This window comes from Triticum dicoccoides, chromosome 7B, assembly GCF_002162155.2.
Source record: "Triticum dicoccoides isolate Atlit2015 ecotype Zavitan chromosome 7B, WEW_v2.0, whole genome shotgun sequence".
In the NCBI taxonomy this organism is placed as follows: domain Eukaryota; kingdom Viridiplantae; phylum Streptophyta; class Magnoliopsida; order Poales; family Poaceae; genus Triticum; species Triticum dicoccoides.
Genome location: NC_041393.1, coordinates 37,109,229 through 37,129,716, shown reverse-complemented (window position 1 = coordinate 37,129,716; position 20,488 = coordinate 37,109,229). Strand labels below are relative to the sequence as shown.

The 20,488-nt window shown below is 43.6% G+C and overlaps 2 protein-coding genes across 2 annotated transcripts; both read left to right on the top strand.

The window, feature by feature from the left end:
- Positions 1-1,485: 1,485 nt before the first annotated feature.
- Positions 1,486-11,051, top strand: LOC119340345 (pre-mRNA-processing-splicing factor 8A). The gene is made up of 13 exons (XM_037612246.1): positions 1,486-1,733; positions 2,322-2,445; positions 2,549-2,641; positions 2,774-3,164; positions 3,479-3,968; positions 4,056-7,852; positions 7,940-8,046; positions 8,159-8,413; positions 8,526-9,161; positions 9,249-9,446; positions 9,540-9,818; positions 10,274-10,516; positions 10,613-11,051. Exons 1-13 carry the CDS (start codon positions 1,486-1,488, stop codon positions 10,802-10,804), a joined length of 7,053 nt encoding a protein of 2,350 aa, XP_037468143.1. The 3' UTR covers positions 10,805-11,051.
- Positions 11,052-12,817: 1,766 nt separating this feature from the next.
- Positions 12,818-16,188, top strand: LOC119340722 (protein FAR-RED IMPAIRED RESPONSE 1-like). Its single transcript, XM_037612643.1, has 5 exons — positions 12,818-13,241; positions 14,133-15,430; positions 15,504-15,596; positions 15,676-15,726; positions 15,805-16,188. Exons 2-5 carry the CDS (start codon positions 14,135-14,137, stop codon positions 16,021-16,023), a joined length of 1,659 nt encoding a protein of 552 aa, XP_037468540.1. The 5' UTR covers positions 12,818-13,241; positions 14,133-14,134; the 3' UTR covers positions 16,024-16,188.
- Positions 16,189-20,488: the final 4,300 nt, after the last annotated feature.

Below are 20,488 nucleotides of genomic sequence, written 5' to 3'. Positions count from 1 at the left end.
AACAGAGGAAGTAGATGACTTATTATGGAGGGCTTATTTCTACCGCGGCTTCTCAAAGACTTATTTCCGCTGTAGCTTATGCACAAGTCGGAGCTCAAAAGGTCTGGCCATAAGTATGGTGCTAGTACTTCATCGAGCATCAATAAAAGAAATCTATTTGATGAAGCATGCACGTATAGCTTCACAAAAAAAAGAAAGAAAAAAAAGCATGCATGTATAGCTTTCTCAAGTCCTTAATTATATACTCTAGTCTTTAATGAACATCAATAAAAGGAATGCATTTTTCCATTTCAACCAAAAATATTAGTCGGTGGCGACATTGAGCTATTCTCATGACGCGCTACCGAGGGATGTCAGAGGAAGAAGACTTCAGCCCCCTTGAGATTTTGAATGTATTTCTATTTTTTCTGCAAGGATGTGTTTGTAAGGACTTATGAAACTTAATATGTGGCCTGAGGCCTTTTAGGAAAAAAGAAAAGCTACACACCGTGGGGCTTTTGGTTGAACAACAAAATTGCGTGGAACCCTATGTTTAGAAGGTGTGCAACTATCTTTCCAAACATTGCAAAACTATAACCATCCTTAAATTTTGAAAATATGTAACTATCAATTTTCGTTGAACAAAAAATCAATGCACAAGATGGCCAATCTGTAAATAGGAAACTAGACTTTTAAATACTCCCTCCTTTTCAAAAAGCATTAGTTTTTTGAATAGTCAAATAAGTACGAGTATATCAACATTTAAGTGTTCAAAAAGAAGTATATCAACATTACAATATCAAATAAATAAAATATGAAAATATATTTCATGAAAAATATAATGATAATGATTTTGTATTGTAGACATTGATATTTTTGTCTATAGACATGGTCAAAGCAAGACAAGTTTGTCTTTAAGAAAAGTTAATACCACACCTTATATTTTGAAACCAATGAAATACATCGTATCCTACTAAACGAATTGCTCCCGTATAAAATATTTCTGTGATACTGAAAAAACCTTATAAAGGTCCAAAACATATTTTTCTGAGTGGATAAGAGACCCCCCATCACACAGCCGACCCTTTTTTTTCAGGATAGCCGACGTGAGAAGAAGTTTTTTTTTTTTGAGAAAAGAAGATTTTTTATTTATTTCAGGGGAATGAGAGGAAGAAAAAAGTGTGAATAAGAGACGCAGTGTAGCCCATCACACAGCCGACTTGAGAACCAAAGCCCGGCCCAATGGCACCAAAGTCGGCTCGAATCTCCCCGCCACACCGCCATAGCCCGCAGCCAAGCCCACCTATAAAAATATCCGACGCATCGCCAGCGCCTTCGGTTTCCCCCTCTCCCCTTCTTTTTCCCCTTTCATTCACTCTAATCCCGACACCTCTGGAAGTCGAACCCCAACCCGTCTCGTTCGAGACTCAAAACCCTCGCAGCAGCAGCGGAGGCCGCCACCGCCGCCCGATGTGGAACGGCGGGCCGCCGCCGCCGCTGCCGCCCATGGCGGCCGCGCCCCCTCCCCCGGGCACGGCCGGCGCGGGCCTGCCCCCGCCCCCTCCCCCGCCGGCCGCCGCGCCCCCGCAGGCCGGCCAGCCGCTCACCCCGGCGGAGCTCGAGGCGCAGCTCGTCGAAAAAGCCCGCAAGTGGCACCAGCTCAACTCCAAGCGCTACGGCGACAAGCGCAAGTTCGGCTTCGTCGAGGCGCAGAAGGAGGACATGCCCCCCGAGCACGTCCGCAAAATCATCAGGTATGGAACCTCCAGATCCGCGCCTTCGGGCTTTCCTCTACCGCCCGCGGCTAGGTTTCGGGGCCTTTGGCGCTCATGGCGGCCTGTGATGCTTAGTTGCTTATGGTCTTAGGTCGTTCCGTAGCTGTGTGTCGCGTTGAACTAGTGGCGTGGATGTGATACGCGTCTCGACTAAGTCAGTGGTTGTGCGAGCATGGTGTTTGATGTTTGGTGTAGGTTTATGGTTGTAACTGCGATTCGATAGGGTTTAGGTTTTGATTTACCCATGTTATTTTCTGCGCTGCATCATGTGCTCGTTGTGTTTCCTGCTTACGATTTGTCACTGGAATCAGGCATGCGTTTGCTGCCTCTTGCTCTGGATTTGAAATTATGATTCACGATATTATTTTGTATTCTATCCTCATAGTTATGGTGAACATGTTAATTTGCTAGTGGCTCAACTGTCGGTTGCAGGAGTCAGGATTCTAGATATGTTGAACTGTTGATGTGCTAGTTGCTGTAGCTCAGCATTGGTAAACCTTCATGTGGTCTAGATTGGGGATCTGCCTATATGTTTCAGTAAATTTATGCATCTGTCTTTTTGAACAGGGACCATGGGGACATGTCTTCGAAGAAGTACAGGCATGACAAACGTGTTTATCTTGGAGCACTCAAATTTGTGCCTCATGCTGTTTACAAACTACTGGAGAATATGCCGATGCCCTGGGAACAAGTAAGCCCTTTAGTTGCGACTTTTTGATATGAACACTGATAATCTTATGGTTGCTGAGGTTAGCTGTTCCATGTCCATAGACTAAAATAACTCCTGTTTTCAGGTTCGCGATGTTAAGATCTTGTACCATATCACTGGCGCCATAACCTTCGTAAACGAGATCCCATGGGTAGTTGAGCCCATTTACTTGGCGCAGGTAATGATCTAGACTTGATTCTTCTTCCATTATTGCCACATTATTCTTTTTTGTCCCATTTATCTCTTATGCCATGTCATGTGTGTCTAGATATGCTTACAATATATCTCTTTGTCATGTGTTTTTCTGCAGTGGGGCTCTATGTGGATCATGATGCGAAGGGAGAAGAGAGATAGGCGGCATTTCAAGAGAATGCGCTTTCCTCCATTTGATGACGAGGAACCTCCACTGGATTACGCTGATAATTTGTTGGACGTTGAACCACTGGAGGCTATACAACTGGAGTTGGATCCAGAGGAAGATGGAGCTGTGTATAACTGGTTTTATGATCACAATCCCCTCGTGAAGACCAATTTTATAAATGGTCCCAGCTATAGGAAGTGGAATCTGTCTCTTCCCATAATGGCAACACTTTATCGCCTTGCTGGTCAACTTTTGTCAGACTTGACTGATCGGAATTATTTCTATTTGTTTGACATGGAGTCTTTCTTTACTGCCAAAGCACTTAACATGTGCATCCCAGGTAACAAGATTTACCTTTTGTTTTGTAAGCAAGTTTGATGTCGCAAGTTAAAAAATATTACCACAAAACATTGATTAGCCTAATGCTTATAGCTTTTGATTTGATGATTAAATAAAACAATTTCCCACCTGGTATCTGAATACTGCCAATGTTTTATGAAAATTATTATGAAAACATAATGAAAACATAAGCGACCAGTGCTTGTATTTTCCTAAATGTATTTTCTTATGCTTTATCAAAAGAGGCAACACATTGGTATATTTGGTGTACATCATATGTTTTCTTATCACTGATGTTAAAATTTTCAATTTCAGGAGGTCCAAAGTTTGAGCCATTGTACCGTGATATGGAGAAGGGGGATGAGGACTGGAATGAATTTAATGACATCAATAAACTCATCATCCGTCAACCACTTCGGACCGAGTACAGAATTGCGTTCCCGCACCTGTACAATAACAGGCCAAGGAAAGTGAGACTTTGCATATATCATACTCCTATGATAATGTATATCAAGACGGAGGATCCAGATCTGCCTGCATTTTATTATGATCCTCTGATAAATCCGATCACTTCAACCAGCAAGGTTGATCGTCGGGAGAAGAAAGCAAGTGAAGGTGACGACGAAGATGACTTTAGTCTCCCTGAGGGTGTGGAGCCTCTTTTGAACCGATTTCCACTTTACACTGACACAACAGCTGCCGGCATTTCATTGCTTTTTGCTCCAAGGCCTTTTAACATGAGATCTGGTAGAACACGCCGTGCTGAGGATATCCCTCTTGTATCTGAGTGGTTCAAAGAGCACTGGTAAGTACTACACGAGTTAACAAATAACAATCTCTTTCCATATTTTCTTCGTTGGTATAGTTTTGTCTCATGTTGTCTGTTTTGCAGTCCACCAGCGTATCCAGTTAAGGTCCGGGTGAGCTACCAGAAGCTGCTGAAGTGCTATGTGCTCAATGAGCTACATCACAGGCCTCCAAAAGCACAGAAGAAGAAACATCTGTTCCGTTCACTGCAAGCAACGAAGTTCTTCCAAAGTACAGAGCTTGATTGGGCAGAAGCTGGGTTGCAAGTTTGCAAGCAGGGCTACAACATGCTTAACTTGTTGATTCACAGGAAGAATCTGAACTATCTTCACTTGGACTACAATTTCAATTTGAAGCCTGTGAAGACACTCACAACAAAAGAGAGAAAGAAATCTCGTTTTGGAAATGCTTTCCACTTGTGTCGTGAGATTCTGCGACTTACGAAGCTGGTTGTTGATGCAAACATCCAATTTCGCTTGGGAAATGTTGATGCCTTTCAGTTGGCTGATGGTCTGCAATACATATTCTCTCATGTTGGTCAGTTGACCGGTATGTACAGATACAAGTATCGCCTGATGCGGCAAATTAGGATGTGCAAAGATCTGAAGCACTTGATATACTACCGTTTCAACACTGGTCCTGTTGGAAAAGGACCTGGCTGTGGTTTTTGGGCTCCAATGTGGAGAGTGTGGCTATTCTTCCTTCGTGGTATTGTGCCCTTGCTTGAAAGGTGGCTAGGTAATTTGTTGGCCAGGCAGTTTGAAGGTCGCCATTCAAAAGGAGTTGCTAAAACAGTAACCAAGCAACGTGTCGAGTCTCACTTTGATTTGGAACTTCGAGCTGCAGTTATGCATGATGTCCTTGATGCTATGCCAGAGGGCATCAAGCAAAACAAGGCCCGGACTATACTGCAGCATCTTAGTGAGGCATGGCGCTGCTGGAAGGCAAATATCCCCTGGAAGGTCCCTGGCCTGCCAGTTCCTATTGAGAACATGATACTCCGTTATGTGAAGTCCAAGGCTGATTGGTGGACAAATGTCGCTCACTACAACCGTGAGCGTATCCGGCGTGGTGCTACCGTTGACAAGACTGTCTGCCGCAAAAATCTTGGAAGGTTGACTCGTTTGTGGCTGAAGGCAGAACAAGAGAGGCAACACAACTACTTGAAAGATGGGCCATATGTGACGCCTGAAGAAGCAGTTGCTATTTATACAACCACGGTCCATTGGCTGGAGTCAAGGAAGTTCTCACCAATTCCTTTTCCCCCACTCTCATACAAGCATGATACCAAACTTCTTATATTGGCACTGGAAAGGCTAAAAGAGTCATACAGTGTGGCAGTAAGATTAAATCAACTGCAGCGAGAGGAACTGGGTTTAATAGAGCAAGCATATGATAATCCACATGAAGCTTTGTCAAGGATAAAACGACATCTTCTTACTCAGCGTGCTTTTAAAGAAGTTGGTATTGAGTTTATGGATCTGTACAGCTACCTGATCCCGGTATATGAAATTGAGCCTCTTGAGAAAATTACTGATGCATACCTTGACCAATACTTGTGGTATGAAGGGGACAAACGCCACCTCTTCCCAAATTGGGTAAAGCCTGCTGATTCAGAACCACCTCCTCTACTTGTTTATAAGTGGTGCCAAGGTATAAATAATTTGCAGGACATATGGGACACTAGTGATGGGCAGTGTGTTGTGATGCTGCAGACAAAATTTGAGAAGTTCTTTGAAAAAATTGATCTGACTCTGTTGAACAGGCTTCTACGGTTGGTCTTGGACCACAACATTGCTGATTATGTCACTGCAAAGAATAATGTTGTGCTGTCTTACAAGGATATGAGTCACACAAATTCTTATGGACTTATTCGAGGTCTTCAGTTTGCATCTTTTATTGTGCAGTACTATGGGCTGGTGCTGGATCTCCTACTTCTTGGTTTAACACGAGCCAGTGAGATTGCAGGGCCGCCTCAGATGCCAAATGAGTTCCTTACATATACTGACACTAAAGTTGAGACAAGGCATCCCATCAGGCTGTATTCTCGATATATCGATAAGGTGCATATAATGTTCAGGTTCACTCATGAAGAGGCAAGGGATTTGATTCAGCGTTACTTGACAGAGCATCCTGATCCTAATAATGAGAACATGGTCGGTTACAACAACAAGAAATGTTGGCCTAGAGATGCAAGAATGAGGCTCATGAAGCATGATGTTAATCTGGGAAGAAGTGTATTTTGGGATATGAAGAATCGCCTGCCAAGGAGCATTACTACATTAGAATGGGAGAATGGCTTTGTCTCTGTATACAGCAAGGATAACCCAAACCTGCTCTTTAGCATGTCTGGGTTTGAGGTCCGTATACTGCCGAAGATACGTATGACTCAGGAGGCATTCAGCAACACAAAAGATGGAGTATGGAACTTGCAGAATGAGCAGACAAAAGAAAGGACAGCTATTGCATTTTTGAGGGTTGATGATGAACACATGAAGGTGTTTGAGAACCGTGTCAGGCAAATCCTTATGTCATCAGGATCAACGACATTTACCAAGATAGTCAACAAGTGGAACACTGCTCTCATTGGCCTCATGACATATTTCCGTGAAGCAACTGTTCATACACAGGAACTACTGGATCTGCTTGTAAAATGTGAAAACAAGATTCAGACTCGCATAAAGATTGGCCTGAACTCAAAGATGCCCAGCAGGTTTCCACCAGTTATCTTCTATACGCCCAAGGAAATTGGAGGTTTGGGTATGTTGTCAATGGGTCACATTTTGATACCACAGAGTGATCTTAGGTATAGCAAACAGACAGATGTTGGTGTGACACATTTTCGAAGTGGTATGAGTCATGAAGAGGACCAGCTTATCCCCAACTTGTATCGCTACATCCAACCATGGGAGAGCGAGTTTATTGATTCTCAGCGTGTTTGGGCTGAGTATGCTTTGAAGAGGCAGGAAGCACAATCGCAGAATAGGCGCTTAACACTTGAAGATCTGGAAGATTCATGGGATAGAGGCATACCCCGTATCAACACTTTATTCCAAAAAGACCGGCACACTTTGGCCTACGACAAGGGGTGGAGGGTGCGGACAGACTTTAAGCAGTATCAAGTGCTGAAACAGAACCCATTCTGGTGGACACATCAGCGACATGATGGAAAGCTGTGGAATCTGAATAACTACAGAACTGATGTCATCCAAGCACTTGGTGGTGTGGAAGGTATCCTGGAACATACCTTATTTAAAGGAACATATTTCCCTACTTGGGAGGGTTTGTTTTGGGAGAAGGCTTCAGGTTTCGAGGAATCAATGAAGTACAAAAAGCTGACAAATGCACAGCGTTCTGGGCTTAATCAAATCCCCAACAGAAGATTTACCCTCTGGTGGTCGCCAACCATTAATCGTGCAAACGTATATGTTGGTTTCCAGGTTCAGCTAGATCTGACAGGGATATTCATGCATGGTAAAATTCCAACCCTGAAGATCTCTCTGATTCAGATTTTCCGTGCACATCTTTGGCAGAAGGTCCATGAAAGTGTTGTTATGGATCTTTGCCAAGTTCTGGATCAGGAGTTGGATGCGCTGGAGATTGAGACAGTACAGAAGGAGACAATACATCCCAGGAAGAGTTACAAGATGAACAGTTCATGTGCAGATGTCCTCCTTTTTGCTGCACATAGGTGGCAGATGTCCAAACCAAGCTTAGTTTCCGAGTCAAAGGATGTCTTCGATCAGAAAGCGAGTAACAAGTACTGGATTGATGTGCAACTACGATGGGGAGACTATGATTCACATGACATAGAACGTTATACAAGAGCAAAATTTATGGACTACACGACAGATAATATGTCCATCTACCCTTCTCCGACTGGTATGATTTTGATTATTCATCAACTTTCAATTTCTTGCCTTGTCTGAGTCCTCTGTGCTTAATGTCGATGATTAATATTTATTGCAGGAGTGATGATTGGACTTGATCTAGCTTATAATTTGCACTCTGCTTTTGGCAATTGGTTCCCTGGGTCAAAGCCCCTCCTCCAGCAAGCAATGAACAAGATCATGAAGGTAATAACCATGCTAACTGTAACAAATCTAGTTCTATGGCATTATCTGTGTTGTAGTAAAAGTATAGTCTTACTTAATAAATGACATGCTTGTTTATTTTCTCTTTTGACAGTCAAATCCTGCTCTGTATGTGCTGAGGGAGAGAATAAGAAAGGGACTTCAGTTGTATTCATCTGAACCCACTGAGCCGTATCTGTCTTCACAGAACTATGGAGAGATATTCAGCAATCAAATCATATGGTTTGTGGATGACACGAATGTCTACCGAGTTACCATTCACAAAACTTTCGAGGGTAACCTGACCACCAAACCCATCAACGGTGCTATCTTTATTTTCAATCCAAGAACCGGGCAACTATTTCTGAAGGTTTTTTCCTTTTCTTTTGCTTTTATACCTCTATAGCTTTGTTGCAATCGTTGCATAACTGCGCAGCATCACAACTTGGAAGACTTAGATGAAAATGTATTATGATCTGCAGGTCATCCACACAAGTGTATGGGCAGGACAAAAGCGTCTAGGGCAGCTGGCCAAGTGGAAAACTGCCGAGGAGGTTGCTGCATTAGTTCGGTCTCTTCCTGTAGAAGAGCAGCCAAAGCAAATTATTGTGACAAGGAAGGGTATGTTGGATCCACTGGAAGTCCATCTGCTTGATTTCCCTAACATTGTTATCAAGGGTAGTGAGTTGCAGCTGCCATTCCAAGCTTGCTTGAAGATTGAGAAGTTTGGTGATCTTATTCTCAAGGCTACAGAACCGCAGATGGTTCTTTATAACATATACGATGACTGGCTGAAAAGTATCTCGTCCTACACCGCATTCTCTCGTCTTGTGCTTATATTAAGAGCATTGCATGTCAATAATGAGAAGGCTAAGATGTTGCTGAAGCCTGACAAGACGATTGTTACGGAACCACATCATATCTGGCCATCTTTGACTGACGAGCAGTGGCTGAAGGTCGAATGTGCGCTCAGGGATCTCATTCTTTCCGATTATGCAAAGAAAAACAACGTTAATACTTCTGCACTTACGCAATCTGAGATTCGTGATATAATACTTGGTGCTGAAATAGCTCCACCGTCACAGCAGAGGCAACAGATAGCTGAGATTGAGAAACAGGTAAAACTTTCTATACCAGCCTTTGTGTCTAGTATGCATAGTAATTGTGTCAGTTTCCCTCATTCTTGGATTTGCTTGAATTTGCAGTCCCGAGAGACAAATCAGGTAACTGCACAGACAACGAGGACAGTTAATGTGCATGGAGATGAGCTCATCGTCACGACGACCAGTCCGTATGAGCAAGCAGCATTTGCATCGAAGACAGATTGGCGTGTCAGGGCCATCTCTGCTACAAACCTGTATCTCCGTGTCAACCACATTTATGTTAACTCGGATGATATAAAGGTCAGTACTGCAAATCCTTTTCTTTGATTTACCCATGAAACCACCAAATAACAATTGCCCAATGGTTACTTACTGCTTGTACTATGTGTACAGGAGACTGGCTATACTTACATCATGCCAAAGAATATATTGAAGAAGTTCATATGCATAGCAGATCTACGGACACAGGTTGCAGGTTTCCTGTATGGGCTGAGTCCACAGGATAATCCCCAAGTCAAGGAGATCAGATGCATATCCATTCCGCCACAGCATGGAACTCACCAGATGGTGACTTTGCCATCGAATCTCCCAGAGCATGAGTTCCTTGCTGACTTGGAGCCATTGGGATGGATGCATACCCAGCCGAATGAAGCTCCTCAGCTATCACCTCAGGTTTGTCTCCTACCATTTGTATCTCCAAACCTAACCTTGTGATTCTTATCCAAAATCTAAACTAAGTAGCTGAATTTCAGTCCACAATTCTATAATGTCTGATCAAGCAGATTTATGTCTTTCCATGAGCGGCTAATTGTCTCCCTTTTGACATTTGAATTCTGAATGTGAATATTAAAATGCATGTTATACATAATTTATTCTTTCCAACTCACAATGCACTGTACATAAAATTTATTGCTGTTGGTTCTTTTTATTATTCTTGCACATTTTATAATAGCGTTTTTTTGCCTGTGACAGTTTCAGTGCTGAATTGTTGGTTCTGTGTTGTTTTTTGGCACATTCTGTAGTGCTGAACTGTATTCTGTTGTTTCTTGCACATTTCAATTGCGTAGTGCCTTGGTATGATATGCGAGTCTCATATACTGAACTGTTTGTTCTGCTGTGCTTTGCAGGATTTGACATCACATGCTAAAATTTTGGAGAACAACAAGCAGTGGGATGGTGAGAAGTGCATCATTTTGACCTGCAGCTTCACCCCAGGATCGTGCTCGTTGACTGCATACAAATTGACACCAAGTGGTTATGAGTGGGCCCGTGGCAACAAGGACAACGGGAGCAACCCACAAGGGTACCTCCCAACTCACTACGAGAAGGTCCAGATGCTTCTCAGCGACCGCTTCCTTGGATTCTACATGGTATGTGTACTCATCTTGACAGGATTAATATTTGCAAATTGTTCTTTAGAGCCAACTCGAGTTCGGAATACTCACTTCACCTTTGTCTCCCACCAGGTTCCGGACAACGCTCCGTGGAACTACAACTTCATGGGAGTCAAGCACGACCCGCTGATGAAGTACAGCATGAAGCTGGGCACACCCCGCGACTTCTACCATGAGGACCACAGGCCGACGCACTTCCTGGAGTTCAGCAACATTGAGGAGGGTGAGGTCGCCGAGGGGGACAGGGAGGACACCTTCTCGTAGTCATAGCCATCATAGCACGCCCCTCCGCCCTATGCTAGCATATCGAAACCTGCAATGAGATCGGCTCAGTTTTGGATGGAGATCTCTGTGACCTGTAAACTTTGACGTGACATGTTGTATGTTGTTCTCCGTCTCTCAAGACTAATACTTTGTGTTGTAAGCCTCCTTCAAGCACGGTGCTGTACAAGTGCATCATGATAAACAGTTAAAACATTTTGCTTGGTGGCCTGTAGATCTTATCATGTAATTCTGTCCCCAGTTTTTTTGCTTGGACGTGCACATACGGGTTGTAATGACCTGAAAGCAAAGCTTACTAGTTCTGTGGGAGGGGGTGGATTTTCGTTCCGAAACCCCTTGCCAGGCTACGCCAATAGAAAACAAAAGTTGGACAAGTGAAAATAAATCATACTCCCTCTGTTCCATAAAAGGCCTTAAATTATGGGATGGATGGAGTAGCTATGTTGAATTCATGAAGTTTTTTTTAATGAAACTCATTGCATTCCTCTGGATCTTGAAAATGGCACCATGTCCTTATTCACCCATGTTTTGGCGGTTGAAAGCCTCTTTCAAAGCATCTCTAGCAGGTCCCTTACCATGCATAACTTTGAGAAGCGCAAATCCCAAAAAATAAAGGATTTTTTTACCTTGCGGGCATGTTGCTGCTGCTTGTGGTATTAGCTGAATCCACCTCGCCCTTGGCCATCGAAGGTGAAGGTGGTGGTGGTGGCATGGCTGCAAGAGGCCGCATAGAACTCGCAGACACCACGACGGGTTGAGAGGAAACCGTCGGGGTGGTCGTAGTCTTCTTTATCTTCCCTGTCGTAGTCGTGTTGCCCGCCGCCTTGGCCGACAACTGATGACCCCTTTTGCCAGCCAGCTTCGGCAAGGGCAGTACAATTGTTGCGGTGGAGTGACTGTCGACTACTGCCAGTGATGATATGCCGCCGCTGATGTTTCCCCCTTGTCATCCCCATTTTTGTGGCAATGCTGTCGGTGACGATGTGTCGCTGATGATGTTTCCCCCTAGTCGGATTTGTGGTCGCCGGTAGGTCTTCAGCGCTGGCGATTGTATCCAGGGCTGTGGCGGGGCCTTTTCATTCTGCGGTGAGGATAGGGGTCGGGGTAGCGGGAAGGCTGTGGGCGAGTGAGAGGACACGGCTTTTTGCCCAGACCGCCCATCTGGACTACAAAATTGAGGCCATGTTCGGCTCACAGGAATTTAAAACATAGGGATGGAGAGAAATAGAGAAATGGCAGATGAACGTAGGTGTAAAACATAGGAATTACAGAATGGAGGGAACGTCAGAGCAATCAATACGAAGGAGTGTGCGGGTTGATGGGAGAGAGTACGGGAAAGAACTATCCATTCTACAGCCATGCTATATTTTTTAATCGGCAAAACAGCGATTTACTTCTGTTTGCACCTCAAAGAACTCATCTCACTCAATATTTTATTCATATTCACACTGCACTTCTGCCTTCTTGCCTCGGGCTTCCGCCCAAACAAGAGGTTGGGGTGGATTTTTTTCAATCCCGTGAAATCAGTAGGGAACGGCACGCTGCAGGAACTTTTCCTCTAAAACACTGTTCAACATTCCTTTGTCCTGAACGATGGCGATGGCAAATTTTCCAGAGGAACAACTTTCCTACACTTTTCCTCCAAGTTTCCCGTGAGCCGAACGGGGCCTGAGCGTCCGAGGGAAAGTTTTGAGGAAAAAAAAATGTGCTAGCTACCCTTCAACCACCTAAACAAAACTACTTCTCAAATACCCCCCGTTTCAAAATAGATGACTCAACTTTATACTAACTTTATACTAACTTTAGTACAAAGTTGAGTCATTTATTTTGGAACGAAGGGAGTATAATTTTAAGGAATAGATGGTCGTTTTACGTCCGTAACATTCATATAAAGTGGTAGTACTAGTAACAGAAGAGCAAATTTCTCTTCATCAGATGATTTCACGGTCACCATTCAAAGAAAAAGAGAGATGATTCCACGGCCTTCCCCTGTTTTGCTCTGTTTCTTTCATTCCACAGCGGCTACTGTGCTGTGTGCTAGCTACAGGTAGCAAAACGAAATGCTCCCCGTGCCTCTGCCTCTGCGGCTCTGCCCTTCCGTTCTCGCTCCCGCTCCTCGCCGCGGCCCACCCCCCCTGCTCCAGCCCGGCGTGCCTTCTCGTCTCCACCACCCAGGCTGGACCTCTCCAACCACCGTTGAGGTCATCCCGACGCGGCGGCGTAGGAAGACCGCCAGCCGCGACCGCGCCCACACCCGCCACGCGCGGCACCTGCTCGACGGAATGCCGGCCTCGCCGCGAGACGCCATCTTCCGCGCCACCAACGCGCGCGTCTAGCCGCGGCGGCGCCGGCCTTGCCCCAGTGCTAGCGTGCGCTTCTTTGGCGGCGGCGGCGGCGGCGGCACGGTGTCGTTCCCGAGGTGCGCCAACGCCCGGCCCTGCCCTCTCCACCCCCATCTCGCCTCTTATTTAGTTTTTCTTTCTCTGGCAATTTGTTAATTTCTCCTATGAAATTCATGCCTTGGACACATACTCCGGAGTATTTTTTAACAAATGATTGGGTCACGCCGGTGAACGATAAAAGGGGGGAAAATGGAAAAGATAAAGTGCCGCTATTTACGCAGGGAAAGAAAACCAGAAAGGCTCTTCGCAAAAAAAAAAAAAAGACCCAGAAATGCAGCTCGTTTTCCCCAGATCGCCGCCTCCTGCTTTCGCTTGCCCTAATTGCTGAAGTAGATTTCTGCGGCAGAAAAACAGTCTCACCGCCTAAACCGCTGTGGTCGCCGCCCATCACAGTATCACCGCGGGGCGCCGCCCATCACAGTATCACCGCGGGGCGCCGTCGAAGCAGAAGACAACTTGGGGGTGGAGTGCGTGCCGGTGTGCCTGACCCAGCTCGAGGACGGGGAGCCAGGAGGCGAGGTTCCTTTTCAATTCTGGCATCTTCCGTCTAGCTAATTTTGATCAGGTCAATACAATAGGTTGTGTTTGTTTGGTTTGTGCCAAGTCAGGTCTGGCTCTCTGTAATCTGTAATGGCTGTGCTCTTGCGTTGGCTGTAAGTGGGGTTGTTACTTATCTGATCAGGCAAAGTTCTTGCTCAACTTTTGCATCTTTCATCTAGCTTTTCTTGACCAGATCATCAATGCCTTTGCGTGTAAATGTTGTAGTGCATCCGGAGCACCATTTACTGATTTGTTCATCTCATTAAGTCCAGCAGGAAGTTCATAAGTTCATGGTTAGATTGCCAGCATTTAGGTCAATATGTTATATTGCCTTTGAATGAGAATGATTTTTTTTTCATGATTTATAGGAATGGATGATGGGATCGGTGGCGTTCAAGAATCAAGTGACATGTCTATTTCAAGCGATGACGACGGCATTAAGCAACAAAGGGAAAGCAATGTGGAGCTTGCACATGACCGTGCTGAAGCTCACCCAGATGGATTACTCAGAGAACCTGAAGTGGGGATGTCCTTTGGTACCGAGACTGAGGTGAGAGAGTACTACAACACATATGCTAAAGCAAAAGGCTTTGGTGTGACGAGAAGGAGCTCAAACCGTGATGATAATGGACAACTGAAGTACCTTACGTTTTCCTGCTCTCGCTATGGTAAGGCTCAGTCCAATTCAGGAAATATGTTGAAGCCAAGTCGAACAGTCGGGACAGGATGTAAAGCTAAAATCAATATTACCCGTGCTCCTGATGGGAGGTTTCATCTTTCGACGGTCATTTTGGATCATAATCATGCATTAAGTCCACTTAAACCTCGGCGGTTCAGATGCAACAAAAAGTTAGACTTCCGTGTCAAGCGAAGGCTTGAGCTGAATGACCCGGCTGAAATACGAGTAAACAAGAGTTCAACCATACCTCGTGTCACACACTTTGACATCGAGAAGCAATTTCAATCAGCCTATACAAATTCGAAGTTCAAAGAATTTCAAGAAGAGCTAACACAAACTATGTACTGTGATCGGAAGTTGATGCAAAAGGAGGGGGCGATAGAAACGTATGAAATCACCGAGGATGTGCTGATTGACGAAGATAAAGGATGGAGAAAAGATATTGTGCACCATGTATACTTCAGTGAGGAAGAGTTTGAAGTTAAGTGTTCATGTCGCCGCTTTGAATTCACTGGTATTCTCTGTAGGCATGTGTTATGTGTGCTCACTCACAAGAAAATCAAGGAGGTTCCTCCACAATACGTCCTTGATCGGTCGAAAAAAAATGTGAACAGAAAGCACAACTTTATCAGATGCACATATGGCGGCATGGAAGACACTCCTGCTGCAGAACGTTTTGATAGATTGTGCAATTCTTTCTACCCAGTTGCAGAGATCGGCTCCATGTCAGATGATTCATGCAATGCTTTGATTGAAGAGCTTCGCACCCTGAAAATTCGATTCTCTAGCAACTCAAGTTCTGAAAATGGTAAGGAACATGTTGCTACACGGGAAGATGCACATTCGAATGGAAAGACAACAAGTAAAAATATACCAAGTCCAATAGCTGTCAGGTGTGCTGGATGTCCTCCTTCACTGAGAAAAGAATCTATGCTTGATAAGCTTATTTGTCAAGCAAGCGAAAAGAAGAAGGAAGCTGAACAAAAGGTATTGTTGCATATATTACGTTTGTTCGTAAGCTACTTTTTATAAAAACTCGCTAATTTTGCATTTATTTCAGGCTTCCTCCACAAATTTGAACAAGAAAAGGCCCCGTAAAAATAGAAAATCATCAGTGGATGATATTCTAGAACAACATGTTATGGAACATTCGGTATCTAATCTTGTTCTCAGTTGTTCAATAATATATTTTCATGTATTTTCTAAGCTAACAGTTTTGCAATCTGAAACAGAGTCAGCAACCTCTTTGTTTGGATGGCCCAGCTAGTAGCATCACATCTCAGGTATATTTGTTTCTCATCTTTTTATTTGTAGCAAACACCTAAGCATCCATGTCATTTTTATGACTTTATTTGGAGCAGAGAACATTTGACTTGGCTATTACCACTAGCAACATAAATCCATCTGTGACAGCTACAATACCATCTGGAGGTTCATCGACAGTGGTTATGCCTCAAATTCTTGGAGAATACACACTTATGCCTTTTCAAGTTCAACAAGGATCGGCTATAGTGTCCAGCTCTGCAGAATTACACTTTGATGGAACTGGAGGGCTCAACAATACGGCGGAACGGAGTTAGACAGGATTTATGTAATTTGAAGATGTTGGATGCTGTATTTTTAGTGTAGTAGCTGATAGGCACCAGGGCACTAGAATGTAGACACATTTATGTTTCTATTCTGGTTTCTCCCCTAAGTACTAGAACTGATTACAAAATTATTATACATTTGCAATTTTTTAAGGATATGCGTGTGTGCACATTTTGCAATTTGCCATGGATACGCCATATGTGCATATGATTGGGAGCTTTCTATTCCAACTGTTTGTTTCAAGTTCTAGTTGTGCATCGTACACGCAGGTTGGAAATGCCCTTCCTTTTCATGTGCTTCAGGATATATGTAGCGTAAGATGGCTATATGATGTTGCCGTGTCATCTATAGCCGGCAAGTACTTCCTCTGTTTCTAAATATAAGTCTTTTTAGAGATTTCAACAAGTGACTACATACAGAGCAAAATGAGTGAATCTACACTCTAAAATATGTCTACATACATCCGTATGTTATAGTTCATTTGAATGTCTAAAAAGACTTATATTTAGGAACGGAGGAAGTACAATAGTTAGATATAATGATATGCTACTTTAACAATACATGACCCACCTCCCGCTTTCACGTAGTGCCTAGGAGCACGTGCTGCAGCTGACTCTTATTCCGTAGTTGGCTCATCGTCTCTCTCCTCTTCTCCCCTCTCCATGCCAGCAAAAAATATTTTAACATTTATAGCCTGCTTATATAAGCTTATTGTACTTGCTCTTAGGCCTTGTACAATGGAAGGTGCTTAGAGAGATGCTTAGAAAAATAAACCATTTTTTTAAAGCATCGGTGCCTATTTCTACAGGAGAGACGCTTAGTTAAGCGTCTATCATGTATAAATAAGCATCGGTGCTTAAAAAAAGCCTGGTTTATTTTTAATAGCACCTTCCCTAAGCACCTCCATTGTACAAGGCCTTAGGGGAAGGAGCGTTTGAGTAGAGTGAAGGAGGAGGTGGTACATGAGTGCAACAAATTCTGGTTGTAATCATCTCGTGGGATCCGGTCGGCGTTTGTCTTTGGTGGATTCACTTGGATCTGGTCTTCGTTCGTCTATATGTCTACAGGTTCGATCTTTCCGATCTAGGTTTCTCTTCTTCGGCGGCGGTTGCTGTTTTGGTGCGCTGATCCTATGGGGTCTTAGCATGATGACTTTCCGACTATCTACTACAACAATGTTTGTCCGGCTCCAATGAGGGAGGGGGAATGACGGCAGTGCGCCTTCGGCTCGCTCCAGTGTTTGTAGTCGTCGCTAGGTGGTCTACGCATCTGGATTTAATTCTTACTTCCGGTGTTCTTTGTACTATCTTGATAATTGATGAATAGATTGTAAGTTTTCTCGAAAAAAATGATGTCACAGAGGCAAACTGCGTCGTTGCTGCCATATTGCCATTGTCCACCATGATGCAACATAAAATTGTCTCTTCGTCTTCCCCTTTGTAAGGTGAAATTTTCACCTGCATGCCATGTTTCATGGTCTTTTAGGTTACCCAATTGTCATTTCCTGGAGGCAATGAAACGCTCCATGTTTGTGATCTCAAAGATTTTATTTAGTTTTTTTCCTGGACTTGGCTTGAGGTTCATCGTCATCGACGGGTTTGCATGCTAGTTACGTCTACTACGGCAAGAGGTTCCTCGTGTGTTGAGAGATTGTTTGTTGGTTGTTGTTACCCTAGCTTCGGGTTACGCCTACCGCTCATGTAATTGGGAGTATTTTTTATTGGTGGATCTTGGAGGTTATTTCATTGTAAAAGATCGGGCCAAATCGATGGCACGTCCAAGGTTGTGTCTTTATCAAAAAGGAAAGTGCAATTTTTAGCGGTTCTGGTACATACCGGTAGATTTGTAGCCAGTGGTCCTCACATGAAGATTCGTGCACTCACATGTGGTACGAAAGTGTATAATTTTTTGCTGCAGTTATCCATTGTAATATGCATTGACATGGGTTCATCAGCAACTTGATACGTCCATTTTGCATCATGTTTTCATGTTGATATTTATTGCATTACGGACTGTTATTTCACTTTATAATACAATTCTTATGCCTTTTCTATCTTATTTTGCAAGAATTATATGAAGAGGGAGATTGCGGGCAGCTGGAATTCTGTACCTGAAAGGGCTATATCGGAGGCAACTTTTCTAAACATCTCCAAATGAGCTGAAAATTGACGGAGAATTATTTTGGAATATATTAAAATTATTGGCGAAAGAAATACCAGAGGGGGACCACCAGGAAGCCACAAGCCTGGGAGGCGCGCCCTACCCCCTAGGCACGCCCCCGAGCTTGTGGTGATCCTAGCAGGTCTCCAGGGCCCATCTTCTGGTATATAACCCCATTTGACCTAGAAAAAAGGGAGAGCTTTCGGGACGAAGCGCCGCCGTCTTAAGGCAGAACCTGGGCAGGAGCACTTTTGCTCTCCGGCGAGCGATTCTGTCGGGGAAACTTCCCCCCGGGAGGGGGAAATCGGAGCCGTCGTCATCACCAACGATCCTCTCATCATGGGAGGACCAATCTTCATCAACATCTTCACCAGCACCATCTCATCTTAAACCCTAGTAGTGTTGATACCTGTGGGTTGCTAGTAGTGTTGATTACACCTTGTAGTTAATGCTAGTTGGTTTATTTGGTGGAAGATTATATGTTCAGATCCATGATGCTACTCAATACCCCTTTGATCTTGAATATAAATATGATTTGTGATATAGTTGCTTTTGTTCTTGAGGACATGGAAGAAGTCTTATCATACGTAATCATGTGAATTTGGTATTTGTTCGATATTTTGATGATGTGTATGTTGTGATCCCCCTAATGGTGTTATGTGAACGTCGAGTACATGACACTTCACCATCCTTGGTCCTAAGGGAATGCATTGTGGAGTAGTTATTAGATGATGGGTTGCTAGAGTGACATAAGCTTAAACTCTAGTTTATGCGTTATTCCGTAAGGGGCTGATTTGGATCCATACGTTTCATGCTATGGTTAGATTTATCTTAATTATTCTTTCGTAGTTGTGGATGATTGCGGGAGGGGGTAATCATAAGTGAGAGGCTTATTCAAGTAAGAACATCACCCAAGCACCGGTCCACCCACATATCAAATTATCAAACTAGCGAACGCGAATCAAACTAACATGATGGAAGTGACTAGATGAAATTCCCGTGTGTCCACAAGAACGTTTTACTTTCTATAAGAGAAAGTTTCGACCCGTGCTTTGCTACAAAAGGATTGGGCTAACTTGCTACACCTATTTATACTATTGCTACTTGTTGCTTGTTACAAATTATCTTGTTATCAAACTATCTGTTACCGACAATTTCAATGCCTGCAGACATTACCTTGCTGAAAACCGCTTGTGATTTCCTTCCGCTCCTCGTTGGCTTCGACACACTTACTTATCGAAAGGTCTATGATTGATCCCCTGTACTTGTGGGTATTCAAGGCTCTTTTCTGGCGCCGTTGCTGGGGAGTGAAGCGCTTTTGGTGAGTGGAATTTGGTAAGGAAACATTTATATTACGTGCTGAAATTTACTGTCACTTGCTACTATGGAAAACAATCCTTTGAGTGGTTTGTTCGGGGTCTCTTCACCTCAACCGGAAGCACAAAGAGTTTCTCCTCAACCTAATGCACCTATTGAAAATATTTATTATGAGATCCCTTTGGGTATGATAGAGAAACTGCTAGCTAATCCTCATGCAGGAGATGGAACAATACATCCCGATATGCACCTAATCTATGCCGATGAAGTTTGTGGATTATTTAAGCTTGCAGGTATATCCGGAGATGAAGTTAAGAAGAAGGTTTTACCTTTATATTTTGGGGAAAAGGCATTGACATGGTATAGACTATGTGATGATATTGGAACATGGGATTCAAATCGATTGAGATTGGAATTTCATCAAAAGTTTTATCCTATATATGCATCTGGTTCATCGTGATTGGAATTATATATATAATTTTGGCCTTGTGAAGGAGAAAGTATCGCTCAAGCTTGGGGGAGGTTTAAGTACATGATGTACACATGCCCCAATCATGAGCTCTCAAGGGAAATTATCTTACGGAATTTTTATGCTCGGCTTTCCCATAACGATTGAACCATGCTCGATTCTTCTTCCATTGGTTCCTTTATGAAGAAAACTATTGAATTTAGATGGGATTGATGTCTACTATGCAACTTTATTCTTGTACTCATGTTGGGCCTCCAAGCGCAGAGTTTTGTAGGACAGTAGCAATTTTCCCTCAAGTGGATGACCTAAGATTTATCAATTCGTGGGAGGCATAGGATGAAGATGGTCTCTCTCAAATGACACTGCAACCAAATAACAGTGAGTCTCTTGTGTCCCCAACACACCAAATACAGTGTTAATTTGTATAGGTGCACTAGTTCGGCGAAGAGATGGTGATACAAGTGTAATATGGATAGTATTGATTCTTGTAATAGGAACAATAAAAAACA

Excerpts from the sequence above, each read along its gene's own strand:
- LOC119340345 (XM_037612246.1), top strand. The coding sequence starts at position 1,486 with ATGGCGGCCGCGCCCCCTCCCCCGGGCACGGCCGGCGCGGGCCTGCCC. Across the intron at positions 8,047-8,158 it reads CAATGAACAAGATCATGAAG|TCAAATCCTGCTCTGTATGT; the intron begins GTAATAACCATG and ends CTCTTTTGACAG. Across the intron at positions 8,414-8,525 it reads CCGGGCAACTATTTCTGAAG|GTCATCCACACAAGTGTATG; the intron begins GTTTTTTCCTTT and ends TATGATCTGCAG.
- LOC119340722 (XM_037612643.1), top strand. The coding sequence starts at position 14,135 with ATGGATGATGGGATCGGTGGCGTTCAAGAATCAAGTGACATGTCTATT. Across the intron at positions 15,431-15,503 it reads AGAAGGAAGCTGAACAAAAG|GCTTCCTCCACAAATTTGAA; the intron begins GTATTGTTGCAT and ends CATTTATTTCAG. Across the intron at positions 15,597-15,675 it reads AACATGTTATGGAACATTCG|AGTCAGCAACCTCTTTGTTT; the intron begins GTATCTAATCTT and ends AATCTGAAACAG.